General features: G+C 28.1%; 1 protein-coding gene across 1 annotated transcript in view; it reads right to left on the bottom strand.

The window, feature by feature from the left end:
* LOC117178534 (gamma-aminobutyric acid type B receptor subunit 2) overlaps positions 1-16,952 on the bottom strand; it is a 297,426-nt gene that overhangs the window by 174,314 nt on the left and 106,160 nt on the right. Inside the window, exons 4-6 of the mRNA XM_033369962.1 lie at positions 12,837-13,154; positions 4,221-4,325; positions 1,645-1,710 (exon numbers count right to left, since the gene is read on the bottom strand). Coding sequence (XP_033225853.1) covers positions 1,645-1,710; positions 4,221-4,325; positions 12,837-13,154 — 489 coding nt within the window. The remainder of the gene's footprint in view (positions 1-1,644; positions 1,711-4,220; positions 4,326-12,836; positions 13,155-16,952) is intronic.

Raw genomic sequence — 16,952 nt, 5'->3', positions numbered from 1 at the left:
TTGCATCTGCACTTATATATCCAAGTATATAACAGAAATATTTCTAAGAATGGTATAAACAAATTCCTACTAATTTTTTTTCTTAAAGAAAAAGTTGTTGGTTCTCTTCTACTTCCCAAAATTTTTTTAAATGAACTGTAGAACAGTCTCGTATCACGAAACAGCCTTTTTCTATGCGATCAAACGGCAGATTGTGACATTCTATTAAACAAATTGTTAATAACAATTAGTCAAATCGTTACTTGCTGTCTCGTATCCAGTATTTTAACCAGTTTTAGTTAATTGTCGGATAATTTCAGTGAAAAAACGTTTCTTTTGTATTTAAAAATGATAATTCTTTGTTTCTGTCAAAAAAATGCTTATAACAATCACATAAACTATTTTATAAACAATTTTAGAAAAAAAAACATTCATTGAGAAGTTGTTTATCTAAAAATGTTTGTAAATACAACAAATCTTAAATTATGCTGATAATTTGTTTTAAATTATGACTCTTATGAAAAATCTTAGCGATTACTGTGATATAAATGTTTTCATACAAGAAAAAAATATTATTAAAAATTTATTTTAAAAAATTGTTTATGATTACAATAATAATCATAACAAATAGCACGATGTAGAGAATATTATTGGTAATTATATTCATTTTTCAACAATTCCTAAGATTTTCATTAATTTTTAATAAATAGGTGACGAAAGAATAATTTTGTAATAAAATGATGAGGAACGTTTAATCGCACATTGCAAATAAAAAAATAAATTTTTATTAAAAAAAATTTTAAACGTGACCTAATACTAATGAGTAGATTATTTTCCATACTTATTTTTAATTTTCTTTTTAATATCAAAAATTTTAGGCTAACTTAGGAAGTTTATACTAATGATAACTGTTTTACATTCTCGTTCTGGTAAAAAGTAATTAGTTTCATTTCAAATTTAAATTAGTGAAATATACCTTAAAAAGATGAGAACATTTTGTTGATGCCATTTTTTCTATAAGACACATTATTTTTGTTTTAATCGTAAAAAATAACATCAACAATTAAAAAAATTACATTTTTGAAAAAGCGACACAAGATTCGACAGAAATGAATAAACAGATGTTGTTCACCCAAAAGTGATTTACAAATTTGTTTTGCAACTAAAAAAAGGTCGACAAATTTGATATGAATTATTTTTTGATAAAATGCGTCTTTCTTGTTTGAGTCGTGGAAAATGACATTATAAATAACAAATTCAATTTTTCGAAAAAAGACACAAGGTAAAATAAAAATTTTAATAACAAAATTTGTTGCCTTAATTACATCTAAATATTTGTTTTCGACCTTTTCTCATCATGAAACGCGTGATTACAAAGTGTTCGCTAAAACCCAAGGAGCCTCAACAAAAGAGAATTCACACCACTAAATTTCAGTTGCCGATTGTTTGTCCTTTAATTTTAAAAGAACTATGCAAAAACGTGGGGAAGGTACAATGACCGACCGCTAACCGCGAGATCCAACAGGTGTGCGCTCAACCTTGCAAACCGCGCGCGTATCGCGCGATGTGAATGAGCCCGCGCCGCAGGGTGATTTAGACAGAATAATAAATCTATAGTAGTAAAGTTCATACAGCAATTTAAAGGTAATTATGAATAAGACTCACCTCGCAAAAAACGTGCGGTGCTAACCGAGGCGAAAAGCTGCCTATGATTATCCTTGTATCTAAGTCCTGTAAATATATAATTAAGGAATAAAGTTATTTAATTTAATTTGAAGAGTGTAAAAAACTTAAAAATGCTGGATTAAATCCGAACTGAAAAACACTGTTTTAAAATAGTGCGAAAGCTAAATATTTTAAATTTCTACTAGGGAACTCAATACAAATTTTAATTTTTTAATTTTGCAAATCATATTCTCCTAAGTTTCTTCCCCTTTTTAAAAAGTACTGTCAGCGATTTTATTTGGTCGAAAATAAAGTTTGGATGTTCCGCGAGGTCATTCTTGGTCTGGTACTGAATTTTCTTAATTTCTGATTCTTGAAAAATTCCAATTGAAGGCTAAAAAATTCGTTTAACTCTGGAAAGTTTTTCATTAATTATTTATATTGGGTGACAGAAAAAAATCTTCAATTTCGAAGTACACAAAATACTAACTATCACAGCGTAAAGATTTCTTTAATACTTTAAAATGTATTCTGTGACTACAATTGACTGAAAGTGACGAATTTGCATTCAGAAGAATTCAACGGAATACAAGAGAATGTGGTAAAATTAATACAACTGTGAAACACATTCTAACGAATTCGGCACAAATTCAGGAGAATTCAGAGTGATTATAGAAAATAAATGTTAAATGAAAAAACTCAAATGAATTTGAAAAAATCCAAAAATATGCCATTGATTTCAATTTAATGGTCGTGTATCTAGAAGAATTTAGAAAAATTCCAGAGACTTTGATAAAATTCATAAGAATTTGAGTCCATTAAATTGAGTAAAACGAAAATAAACAGAATTCAGGGAAAATTCACTAGAATTTAAGTGAATTGAACAAAATAAAAAAAATGCATTAAATAAAATTCAATTTAATTTAGGGGAATATAAGGGAATTGAGAAGAATTTAAAGTATTTTATTTATTTACTGAAATGCCTAAGACTTTTAGATGAGTTTGAAATGCTGCGTCAATCCATTGGATCAAGTAGAATTGTGTAAATTTAGAGAAATTTAAATTAACTTAAAAGAATTCAAAAGAATTCAGGATAATTAATACAAATTCAGGGTGAATGCCAAAGAATTCAAAAAATCACAAGAGTTCCAAAAATTATAAACGAAATTCATTGATTTCATTAAAGTTGAAGTGAATTGAAAAATTTAAAAAGAATTTGATTAAATGCCTAAGAATTCAAGGTCAGTTTAATATACATTGGGGAAAATTAAAAAGAAGCTAAGATCAAAAAAATTTTAATGGATTTGTTTGTGTAGAACTGACTGAATTTAGAAGAATTTAAGTGAATTCGAAGGGCTTAAAAATAATTCAGGGTGAATTCCAAATTAGTTCAAATAAGTTCGAAAAAAATTTTTTAATACAAAGGATTTAATTAATTTCAGTAAAACTTTTTAATAATTCAAGATTAATTAAAAATAATTCAGAATGAATAAAGAATAATTCAAGTAAATGCTAAACATATTTTTAAATCGAAGATAAATCAAATAGATAATTTTATGTCATTTTTTTTTGTTTACTGGTCTAAAAACTATTTTTCTTTAATATTGATTTTCATCTCTAAATCGCAGAAAAATTGTGGGGAAATTTTTTCATAAAATTTAAGGGTTTTTCGTTAATTATTAAAAAATACTTTTTAGGCGCGAAAACAATTTTTAGCCTTATATTTGTATTTCTTTAAAATCGTGTCTTGCATAAGCCTACTTTTCGGACCTAAGACGGCCTAGCAGAATCTCTACACAATTTTTTAAAATAAAAGAACATTTATTGCAGTACTTTCTTCATCAAAAGGATTAAATTTAGGAGGTGGCATTTGCAAAATTCGAAATTATATTTGTCACTCTACTACCTACATTATTCCATAGTTTGGGGTTCGTTAAAATTTAATTTTACGGCGAAACAATAAATTATGGACTTAGGGAGAGTAAGGTATGGAGCCACGCTTTGACTTAAATGCCCTATAAATTATCATTGAAATGTGATTTTAATGTGCGCATTTTTAAGGTAAAGCTTACATTATTAGGGTACCCTGGGGTACCGTGACTGTTATATTACAGCCGTTTATTACAAAAATATAAACACTGTAATATAAAAATGATAGAATATAATATTTCTGGAAAGTGTAATGTGAAGAAAATTTTTGTTCAGTATTACAAAATATGCTATAATTGTTTAATTTTAGCTAAAGACTTTTCTACCAGCATTGGCCAAAACTGTTTTTAATAATTACACTTTTGACGCGTATTTAAAGACAGAAATTACGTCAAATTACTATTTTTCTATACACAGAAAGCTATTTTATGAAAAAAATGATATAAAAATTAAAAATTGCGATCGTTATTTGTGATTGTGACCGTACCTCAAACAGGCACCATACTCCACTCTCTCCTACTAAAAAATAAAAGTTTGCTTATTTGATAGAATTTTACAGAGTACTCCGCCTCTTCCGCAAGTAAAATTTAATGAGAAAGAAGATCAACATTTAAGTTTTTCATCACTAGAAGTACCTTTTACCTTACCTTGAGGGTTCGTAGCTGTTCCTTATAATCATTTTCAGCGAACGTGATCGTAGCGGTGCACGTGATGTTTGCTTGTTCCAATTCCGTGACCAGATCGTTCACTGCCTGTAGTAAAAAGTCAGAATTATAAATAAAAAGAGACTTCACCCTTTTTCCTATTTCCTTATTCTCCTGTTTTTAGGAATTTCTATTTTTCCTCTGTTTTCACAAAGCTTCCCCTTTTAGGATTTCGTAGACCCAAAAAAAACCCCTTATAGTTTAAATCGGATGTCCGATCGTTGTGCTCTTTTCCAAGAAATTAAAGTGTGGGAAGAGGAGGGGCGAGACATATGTGAAATGAGGGGAAGTAGACGAAATGAGGGTTGGGAAAGTGAAGAAAAATGAACGGGGCAAAGTCAAAGGAGAAGAGGGGAGTGCAAGTAGTTAAAGTTACGGGGAAATTGGGGTGAAGAAGTAGAAGAAATGGAGAGAGGGTGAGTAGGAAAATTGAGGAGAAATAAAGGAACGGGAAGTAGGGCACATGATATAAAACGAGGGTCGGAAAAGTACGAGATGTAAGGAAATGGGAACTAGCGGAATTGAGTGGAGGTGAACTAGGGAAAGTTCTTGGAGATGCAGAGATAGGTTTGGTGAGGGAAAGTGTGCTGGAAGTCAGGAAACGGTGAAGTGGATGAGGCAAACGTTGGATGAGAAGTGAAGAGAGGGGATATGAATGGAAATGAAGGGGGAGTAGGGTTACTAAGTGTATGAAAAGTGAGGGAAAATAAAAGAAGTAGCAAAGTAAGATGAAAAGAGCGAAGGGGTGTATGTGTGGGTAGGTGATTAGGGGAACCGAAGAAACAGTGAGGGGAAGAACTGGGAAGTGAGAGGAGGGTAAGTGAAGAAAAATTAGGGAGTTGTAGAAAGAGAGTAGAGAAAATAAGGGGACGGGAAGAAGAAAAAGAAAGGCGAAATTCAGGTAGGGGAAGCAATGAGAGCAAGACTAACGAAAGGGAGGGGAATGAAGCTAGTAGAAGTAATGGAAGGGGAATTGTGGGAAGTAAGGGGAAATTGATGTAATTCAAGTAATTCAGGCCTACAATATTAGTGATTCAGAGAATTTCATATTTAGTTTAATTATGTATCAAAAATTATATTATGTTGAAGGAATATGTTACCCTATTATTACCCTAGTTTGGTGAGAAAGAACCCTCTTTTCCTTGATTTGGAATTATTCTGGGCTTTGAAGTCTGTGAAAAAGGATTTTACGAAGAGGCATGATTCGCATCGCAGAATCCAACTGGTGGCTTTATTCAGCCCACGCTTTAGTGACATTTCGACTTGCAAAAGGAGAGCATACTAAATTCCCAGAAGGGAATGCAAAGCATTTCCGATGGTTAGGTCAAGTAAGCCTTGTCAACTCACAAACTATTAATCTCGCCTACAGAAAATGAAATTCTTGATCTGAAAAGTACAGTGAGAATTTTTGCTACGAATTTTTTTTAGTATCAAAAGACAAATATGGTTTTTGGCGTGCTTTTGGATAATTTTCGGGGATGAAAAAAGGCAGTGTTGATTTTCACGGTATCTGTGGATAATTTTCTGTAATTGGAAAAGGCAAAGTTGGTTTTTGGAAAACCCATGGATACATTTTGGGGATTGTGCAAGGAAAAGGTGGTTGTTGGGGTTCTTAGGGATAATTTTTTGTGGATGGAGAAGGCAAGAGTAGTTTTTGTTATTCTTATGGATAATTTTTAGGGATTGGAAAAGGAATAAGTGGTTCTTGGGGTGCTTAGAGATAACTGTTTGGGTTTAAAAAGCCAGCAAATGGAAGGAATAGTTTTTGAGGTGCCTATGATAATTTTTGGAGGTACAAAAGGCAGAGCTGGTTTTTAGGGTCCCTGTGTGTAATTTTCTAGGATTGGAAAAGAAAAAATTGGGTTTTAGGGTATCTATGGGGAGTTTTAGGAGTTTGGAAAAGGAATTGGTGATTTTTCAGGTACATAGGGATAATTTGTATAGGGTTTGGAAAAGGAAAAAGGGATTTTTGGGTTCTCTATGGATAATTTTGATTTTATATTCATTTTAACAGGTGTCGGTTTTGACATGAAGTTTCCCATGTAAAATAGATGGGAAAATGATTATTTTTTTGCAATAATTTTTTAGGGTTTAAGAAAATGTGACGAGAAAGTAAAGAGGCTTGTAGAAAATTATTCAACGAAGAATTTATCTATAGATATATGGGTTATACACCCTGAACGCACCCTAAAGAGTTACTGAAAACTTCCCTTAAAATAAAAAATGTCAAACCTTAATAAAATCGACCTTTTGAGCACTGTATTCTCGTATTTTTTTACTTAAAATTATTTATATTGATCTACTGGAATATTTATGAACATTGGTTAACTAATTTTCAATTGTTTAAACAAATGAAATTTGTTAACATTTTTCTTTTTTTCTGCCTAAAAATTATTACAATTGGTCTAGTGGAATATTTATTAACATTGGTTCATTAATTTTCGATTATTTAAACAAATTGAAATTGTTTGAATAATTTTCATTAAAAAAATTATTTTTTCATTAAAAAAAGATGAATATTTCTTTAGTGGAATAATGGTCAATATTGATTAATTAATTTTTAATTATGTAAACCAATTCTGTTTGTTTAAAAAATGTTTTTTTTTTAAATTATCCCAAATGGCAGTTTATTATCGTTAATAACACAATTTTTCTTAGAATAGTTTTAAATTGTATAAAGATTAGATCATTATTTATTTTCAATAACCTTTAATTTGGTTAAACAATAACTTTTACACAAAATTATAAAATTTTTCTGAAAAATTAAAATAACTTTAAATAACTTTTGTAGATAAATGGAATTGGTTTACATAATTAACAATTAATTAGCTAATGTTAAATATTTCACACGAGAAGAAACGTCAGAAAAAAAGGTAAGAAGGATACAAAAAAAAGCCCTGCAAAGTAAGTAATTTTATTTTGAATTGAAGAATCACGAAATTGAATGATTTCAGAATAAAAATTTAGAAAATAGGGCAACGTCAAAACCTTAGAAATTGAATATTTTAAGAGTAGATCATTGAAAATCCAGAGAAATTGAAATTGTATTATTTATACTTAAAAGCGTTCTAAAATAAATTATTAAAAATTTTAAAAATTTGAGTTTAAACAATTATAAATTCAGAACAATCAAGATTTAACAATTCAATATTGAAAATTAAATTTAATCTTTCAAAATCGAAGCTCCCGAAATTTTAAATTGTTATTACATAACGAAATTATAATTTGACATTGAATCTAATTAGACGAATTTCTATAAAGTCAAAAAATGAATTGAATTATACGAAACAAACGTCCAAACTAAATAATAATTTTAAATGGGAAACATTAAAAATAAAAAAAAATCTACTCCAGAACCTTGAAACTGAAACGAATGCGAACTTTATTTTAAACTGAGAAAAATTTATAATTACCAAAAATTGTGATATTAAAACTTTTTTATAATCAAACTCTTTAAAATTTCAATTATTTGCAGTAATTTCAAATCACTTGAAAACAAATAATTTTTAAATTGCTAATAAAACTTTTCTAAATTTGACCAATTCAATTTTAGTTGTAAAAGTAAAACCTATGAAAGGGAGAAACTTAAAATTGAGCGTTCAACATGTAAATCCAGAACTCTAACATTATTTTAATAATTGAAAATTATGGAATTATGCATTTATCGCTGTATCAATTTCATTTACCTTGTTTAATTTTTGTTTTTGTGTTATTTAAACATAATTTTCATTTTTTAAATGTCAAATCTACCTTTAGAACTATTATTCACTCCTGAAATTTTTCAAAAAAATATTTTTCAATTTGAAATGATTTATTAGTTATAATCTGCAACTAAAAATCGGAAAATTCAAAACTGACTATCAAAACTCCTGATATTAAGTTTTAGAATATTTAATAGCGAAATGGTCTTATTATTTTGAATAATTATTTGAAATTAAAACTAAAATATTGTTAAATTTGAAATTTAAAACCTCCGCGTATTAATCTAAAAATTAATTTCAGAACAAAATTTAGTATTAATGCCTGACATTTCCGGGTGTAATATTTCCCTGCAAACTGATACTGGTTTATGTAATCGTTGAATAATTTTTTGATATTATTAATACTAATAATAATTTATCAGCAAAATAAATTTAAAAGTGTACGAAAAGAATATTATTTGACGACAGATTGACAAAAGTTCACTGAAGTGTGTACATTGCGGAATGTTGTAAATATTTCATAAAATTTTACATCTTCTTTTAACAAAAAATATAAATTTTCATTTCCAGTTGCAGAAAATATAAGATTTGTTGATGAATGAAAAAACCAAAATTTTCTTATTGTTGAATGATTATGCAAAATAAATTGAAACATTATGCAAATATCACTATGTCTTCGTTTTGCTTTAGTTTAAAACGAAATTACAATTTCCACAATCAATAAAAAAATCTCGTAAAATTCTTACAGGAGGCAGATTTGCTTATTAGAAAGCACGTGATGGCAATTAAAACTCTAAATTTTGGAAAAAATCAACATGGATGCTCAATTTTTTTTGAAATTTGAAAACTTTTGACCGAATAGTTAAAAACGTAATTTTTTTATTTTATTAGCTACCTGAGTCGAAATATAGGCCCTATTTTGACGCTTCAAGTGGAAGTATTTTTCAGTTCACTGAATGTTTTTTTTTTAACCTAAGAACTTTTTGTGTAAATAAAATATCGAGCTAAAACTTTGGAAAATGTATTAGAGTACAATAAAGTACGTTTAGGTACTGAATTTTGGTAGGAACTTCACTGAAAATTATTTTATCTATTTTCTGAACCTCGACATTTTTTGAACGTTCCAACTTTTTTTATGCACAAAATATCGGTCTCAAACTTTGAGAAATGCAAGAGCCGAAAGAAACCTACGTTTAAGTATAAATATTAATAATAAAAGATGTAAAAAAAAAATTTCAACTATCAATTCCATCGGAATCAGCCGGTAACGTTGTACACGAATATACGAACCATGGCGGCCACTAGACGAGGCTCTAGAGGGTTCGTATTTTCGTGTACAACGTTACCGGCTGATTCCGATGGAATTGATAGTTGAAATATTTCTTTTTACATCTTTTATTATTAAGATTTATACTTAAACGTAGTTTTCTTTCGGCTCTTGCATTTCTCAAAGTTTGAGACCGATATTTTATATATAAAAAAAGTTGGAACGTTCAAAAAATGTCGAGGTTCAGAAAAAAGATAAAATAATTTTCAGTGAAGTTCCTACCAAAATGCAGTACCTAAACGTACTTTATTGTTCTTTAATACATTTCCCAAAGTTTCAGCTCGATATTTAATTTACAAAAAAAGTTCTTAGGTTCAAAAAAACATTCAGTCAACTGAAAAACTGTGATCGGTAATATAGGTATTTAGCTGTGTCACATGCCCTTAACGCTCTTAAATTTTAACGCACATGGTATGTGGCGACGTTGCCTCGACGCCTGCGCCCTCGTGACAGATACTTTGTTTTCTCTAAAATTCAATCATCACAGTTCGTGAAAGACAGTTAAATTGGTTTTAAATAATAAATATTAAGGTGATAACGTCGAAATGGGTTTAAGAGGAAAGAAGTTTGCCCTAATCTGGAGGCTGCAAGCAAAAGGAAAAATGCAAACCAGCGCACAAACACACGAGAAGAAACGTCAAAAGATAAAGGTAAGAAAGATACAAATCTTTTGTATTGAGCTTTTTCTGTACTACAAAAAATAACTCCAAATTAGTTACCACAGATTCTGAAGAAATAGATTTTCCTTTCACGCAATTTTCTTTGAATTGAAGAATCACGAAATTGAATGAATTAAGTTAAAAATTTTAGAAAATAGGGCAATGTCAAAACTTTAAAAATTGAATATTTTAAGATTAGATCATTGAAAATTGTTTATAATTAAAAGTGTTCAAAATTAAATAATTAAAAATTGCAACTTTTTGTATTTAAACAATTATAAATTCAAAGCGATCAAGATTTGACAATTTTATATTGAAAACTAAATTGAATCATTCAAAGTTGAAACTTCTGAAATTCTAGAATTTAAAATTGCTATAACAGAACAAAATTATAATTTGACCTTCAAGATGATTAGACGATTTGTTATAAAATCAAAGAATGAATTTTATAATGCTAAAAAAACTTTCAAACTAAATAATAATTTTCAATGGGAAATATTAAAAATGAAAAAAAATCTACTTTAGAACCTTAAAACTTAAAGAATTCGAATTTTATTTTAAACTGACAAAATTTATATTCACCAAAAATTGTGACATTAAAACTTTTTTTTTAATCAAAGCCTTTGAAATTTCAATTATTTGTGCTTAATTCAAATTGTATGAAAACTAATAATTATTAAATTGCTAATTAAACTTTCCCAAATTAAAACCAATTTTCTTCAAATTTTAAAAACATGAAAAAAAGTATAATTTTTCTTTTCAAAAACAACACATTTCCCTCTCGATAAATTCTGTGATTTTAAGTGTAGGTCCCTGTTGATTTCAAATGAATTCGGTCAGCAATATTTGTTTTTCGTACGTTATTCTCCAAAAAACCGACGTTGATTACAGTTTTCTTGTATGTATTATTTTGTAATTACAAAATATGTTCCAGTGTTTAAAAGGATTTTAATGAATTTAAAAATAATTTAACGGGATTTATCAATACTTTTGAATTAAAAAAGATTAAAGTTTATAAATGAATTTCAAAATATTTCAAGTAATTTTGAAGAATTTCAAAAGATTTTAGAAAAAATCCAAAAAGTACAGGAATTTTCAAGAGATTTTAAAGACTTAAAAATAGTTTTTATGAGTTAAGGACATTTTCAGGGATTTTATAGCATTTCAATCGATTTAATATAGTTTAAAATTTTTAATAATTTTTCGAAAATTCAAAAGAGTTTAAAGATCTTTATGTAATTTAAAAATACGTTTATGTATTTAAAGAGATTTTCAAGAGTTTCAAAGGATTTAAAGGGAGTTATTTTATTAAAAATTATTTTATGTTTATGATCGAATTCCAAAGTTTTCGAATTATTTAAAGAAGTTCAAGATATTTTTAATGGATTTAAGGGATATTAAGTAATTTCTAACAATTTTTAAAGAATTTCGGTAGAATTTAATTGAGTTTTAATATTGTAAGGTAATTAAAAAATATGAATAATGTTCTTGAATTCTTTAAAGTCTGTTAAATCTTTAGAAATCTTCGGAAATTTGTGGAAATCATTTAAAATCTATTAAATTTCTGCTTGAATGTTTGAAGATATTTAGTTTTGATTGTCATCATTTGATTTTTAATAAATAAATCTGCCACTTCTAAAAATTCTACGAGATTCTGTTGTTAATAGTGGAAATGTTAATTTTGGTCCGAATTTAGGGGTCCGCCATTTTATAAATTATAAAAAAAATTTCGTTTAGGTATATTTTTTCAAATATTCTAAAGATCATAATTTTAAAGAGTCAAAGGGTTTCAAAGAAATATAAAAAATTACCTGCATTCTAAACTTTACGGTACTTTTCCGCATGTAAATTGCATTAAAAACTTTGAGTGCTTTGGGCCACATAATAGTATTAACCGATTTCGCTCAAATTTGTTGGAGATCATATTTTTTGTCATTCCAACAAAATAGGATGGTGAGACAAAGGTGAATGAAAAATCGAAAAATAATGTAATAATAATGTTGTAGTTGCTGGAAAAGACAGTGGTGGCTTTCTTAGCCTATTAATAATTGTTGGGGATCTGAAAGGGAAAATACGGCATTTAGCGTATTACGGATAAGCTAATGTCCATGGATAATAATTTTTGGCGATTGAAATAGGAAAAGAGGGTTTGTGAGGTGTCAAAATTTAATTTTTAGGGGTTGGAAAATTCAGAGGTTGTTTTCAGGTTGACCTTGGATAATTTTAAGGCGTTAGAAAAGAAATAGCTGATTTTTCATGGACGCAGGGATAATTTTCGGGGTGCGAAATAACAGTGGTGTTACTTGGGTTTTCTATGCATAATTTTTGGGCATTGGAAAACGCAGGTGTGTTACGCTGATGAATATAAATAATTTTTCGGGATAAGAAAAGGCGAGTAGTTTTCAAGTTGCCTATGTATAATGTTTGGGAGCGGAAAAAGAAGGGGGTAATTTTTGGGGTGCTTATGGATAATTTTTAATACTAAGGAATAGCAAGGGTAGTTTTAAGGGTCCTAATGAATAAAGATTATAGATTCGAAAAGGCAGGGGCGGTTTTTCGGGTACCTATCGGTAGTTTGTCAATGTTGAAAAAAGAAGATTTCTAGAAATGGGAAAAGACAAATTTTTTTTTAACTTTCTATTTATGATTGTTGAAGGCTAGAAAAGAAAGACGTAATTGTTGGGTTACCTGAGGATATTTTTTTTTTAACTTGAATAAGTCAGGGTGATTTTTCGTTGGAATTGGATTTTTGAAACAAAATAATTATTATATTAATACACTTAATATCTCTTAATTAAAATTAATGAATATAATCCTAAATGTTAATTAATATTTAACTAATATAAATATAAAAAAAACTAAATGGACTTACCAAAGCATACATGTCCCCATTTTGTGAAAATGCCGTGACTGTATCCCAACCAAAATGTTTGACGAGCGCTATTCTGGCCGGGTTATGACTCGAGTCAGGAGCAACTGTTCGTATGAAAAGTGGAAATTCCGTTGGGTCTGAAAGAGCAGGTGCTGTTGACCCAAAAGAAATTTGAACGATATTCCAGTAGGGAACAATTTTTGCTAAAGTCTCCGACACTTCAGAACATGCCGTACCAAGAAGAAGAGGCATTACATTATTTCTGTTGGACGAGTAGATTGCGTGAAAAAAACGATCTACGGCCACGCCTGGGTCACACTGCAACAAAAAATTAAAAATTTGGGTTGAAACAGTGTTACGGAATGAACGTGATATTTGAATAAGCAGCACGGGAAGTGATGCCTTATTAACAATAAATTATTTTATTCATAGCAGCAAAAGCACCCGCGCGATGCGCGCTTTTTCATCTATGTTTTTTCTGATATAAAAAATATAAACTATTTAATAATCATTTTTTTTCAAATATTAGATAGCACAATTTTGTAATATAATACTTAATTATTAATCATTTTAAATTAAAATTGTTTGAAATTAAAAAAATATATTATACGATTTTTAATTCAAAACTTTCCAAATCAACGAAATTTGGATTATGTGAAATTTTGAAAAAGGGCAATATTTAGAGTGGAATTAAAAGCAATTAAACAGTTTTAAATATAAAAATTTAGTAAGAAAAGCTTTTAAAATTGAAAGTTTTTGAAAATTTGACAATTTCATTAGAAATGTTTTCAACTCGTATTATTTCATTTATGACTTTGACGACTTATCAGGATTTTAAAGAAAACTATTTCAAATCTGTCGGGAACTCTTCTCTCTAGTCAACCAAAATACTACACATCTGTGAAAATCTGTAAAAAATACGTTCATACGTAATTCTATTCTGTACCGTACTATGCACGAAATTTCTTGCAAATGGCATTGTTAGGGCCAATTGGAATAAATAGTTATTAAATTGCTGAAAATAACCATTTTTGTAATTTTTCGAGCTGAGAAACGGGTACTATTTTAATATTTCAAATTAATCTACTACCATTGTTAAAATTAATCAACAGTTTGTGACATTCGAAAAAATAAATCAAATCTATTAATATTTAATAAAACTTAAATTTTGGATCAATTTACACTTCTTTTAGTATCATATATTTCTTATTACATTGTTTTGTTCCGAAATTGAATTTGACAAATAAGGAAACTTTCAATAAAAAATTTTTTGAAATTGTTTTTGTGTTTTTTGTGTGTAAAATAAAGATGTTAAAAAAATGGATCATTTTTTATTCAAACGTTAAAAATAGAATATCACCAGATTTTAATTTCTAAGATTGTATCATTAAAGATTCAAATAAAATAAAATTCTATTACTTTAAATTAAAAGAGTTTAAAATTGAACAATTTAAAACATCTACATTTAAAGAACCTTAAATTCTAAGTGATTAAAATTGAGCAATTTGAAAATTATTACTAAATTTTCCAAATTTATTAGACATATGCAAGCATTAAAAATAAAAAATTTCAACTCCCTAACGTTGAAATTTGTATGCTGGAACCTTTACATATAAAGTGAATTTAAATCGAATACGAACAGACAATTTTCAAGCTGGCAATTATAATTTTCAACATTCAATCCGTTTACTTTTAGTCACAAAATTAAAACTTAAGAAAGGGCTAACTTGATAATTTAGCATTCAACATCAAAATTCAGAACTGTGAAATTTTTATTGATTAAAAATTAAAGAAATTATTTAATTACTGATGTATTTAAATGGATTTATTATCTTTTTTTTATTTTAAGCAGCACCATTTTTCATTTTAAATTGTTGAATTTTAAACACTTACAGAAATATTATTCATTGTTGAAATTTTGTTATATAATATTTGCCAATTTTAAATGATTTTAAAAACATATTTGACTAAAATTAAGAGTAATTAAAAATATTACGTTGAAATATTTGAATATAATTTATTTTTGAAATTTGAAAATAATTGTGCATTCGGAAATATTATTAAAAATTTAAATTATAGAAATTTTTATGATTATAATTTGAATATATTTTAAATAAGTAATACAGTATCAAGTGATAGTATCGCGAGACAAAAAATAAGCACAATCGAGTGGAACCATACGAACTTCAGTGTGGCAAAAGTAAATAAATTAAGTAAAATATTGTTATTAATTGGATTAAATTAAATAATAAAAAATATTATTAATAATATTCTAAAATCTTTAAGAATTATCGAAATATTTAAAATGACCGGTATGTTTTATAATAAAAAATTCAATATTGCTTATGCGTAGGGCGCAAGATGTACCTGACATTTTCATTTATTCTCACATCTTATTTCTTCCTGTTTTTTTTTGACATTTTCTTTTTTAGTTCTTCGAGGCAGATTGTATTGCCATAACTTTATCGTATGACTGAGTCATCAGGCTTAAGGTGTTACAGATTTTATTTCAAGTTATAAACTTCGAAACTTTTCGATAAATGGTAAGCATTGTTAAAAATGTAAGATTGGCTCTGCAACCAACTCCATTTCCTTTTCTTCGCAGAAAGTCACTTTATGGTATTGCGCTATTACAAACTCTCGCAAAAATCGTGAAAAAAAGTTTGAAAATCTTATCAGGTGTTTTCTCAAATAACATAGTATAAGATAATTAGTTTCATTTCAAGAAAATAATGCCGATGAAATAGTTCGAGCATCTAATACTAAAGGGCCTGTGTTCTTCCCCACGTAAATATTTCATTCAATTATCCATCGCAGCTTAATCAGCAATTTGTGGTGAAACACGTTCTTACACAACTTCAGCATGACCCATACAATTATCACCTAGCTCCATCTAATACCTGGATTTTTTCACATTGAAGTATTCTCTGCAAGCAAAACGATTTCAATGCGTAGTAGACATAAAACAGAATACGAGAAAGCAGTTTTTGCTATTCCGAAAGGTGACTGGGTCCTTCGCCACGAAAACACAACTGTCAATTCATGGCAACCTATTCAGCAATTTCTGGTGAAACACGGCCTTACCTATTTTTGGCAGCCACCATGCAGCCCTCACCTGGCTCCGTGTGATTACTGTCTGATTCCCAAATTGAAGTATCCTCAAAAAAAAAAAAACGATTTGAAGATTCTAAATGCTACTGTTTCTGACATTTTAAGGTAAGCTTAGGGTAAATCAATTCTTCACCACGTTAAGGTTTCATTAAACTATTCATCGCAGCTCATTCAGCAATTTTGGGTGAATCACGATTTTACATAACGTCAACCGGTTCTATACAAATCTGATAACGGATATATTTGATAACTGATTTTAGAGTATAGCGGTCAGTATTTTGTTATAGTTTTAATTTCCTACAAGAATTTATAAAAAAGCACAAGTAAAAATCTATTTGTAGTTTCCTGTAAAAATGGTTATATTTTTCTTATCTCTTGCTGAAAAACTTTCCCTTAGCTTGAAAATTACGTTTAATAGGGTAATAAGTCCAATTGCCGAGGGAGATTTTATTGTTCGAGTTCGAAGATAAAAGTGACCATTTTCCAAAGTGAAATTAAATTTCCTGAGCAAGCTAAAAGTAATAAGGAAAAGGTTTACAAAATTATTTTTCTGTTGTTGAAAGTTTAGTTAATATATATATTTTTAATTCTAACTAATTTGATTTTAATTTAGAAAATTATTTTTGTTTTGTTGAAAGTTTAGGTAATATCTTTTTTTTTTAATTTTAACCCTTTGCTTAAAAAATCTTTTTTTTTGAGTTGAGAATTAATTTTTTTGACTTAAAATGTAACTTTCTCATTTTTTGTTGAAAATCAATATTTTTCATTGAAAGTTTTGTTTTATTATTATTTTTCATTATTATTATTATTTTGTTAAAATTTAAGTATTTGGTTGAAGTTCAGGTGTTTTATTAAAAGTTTAGTAAATTAGTAGTAATTATATTCAATTTCTAATGCTCTTTTTATTTCACTAGAACACAAATATATTTGGAAATTTAAAATAGTTGGAAAGTGATGTATCTTGTTGGAAATGCATCTTTTGCGGTCGAATATTAATTTTTTTGG

Source organism: Belonocnema kinseyi, chromosome 8, assembly GCF_010883055.1.
Source record: "Belonocnema kinseyi isolate 2016_QV_RU_SX_M_011 chromosome 8, B_treatae_v1, whole genome shotgun sequence".
NCBI lineage: Eukaryota > Metazoa > Arthropoda > Insecta > Hymenoptera > Cynipidae > Belonocnema > Belonocnema kinseyi.
Note: the sequence above shows the minus strand (reverse complement) of the source record. Positions and strands in the feature narration are given on the sequence as shown.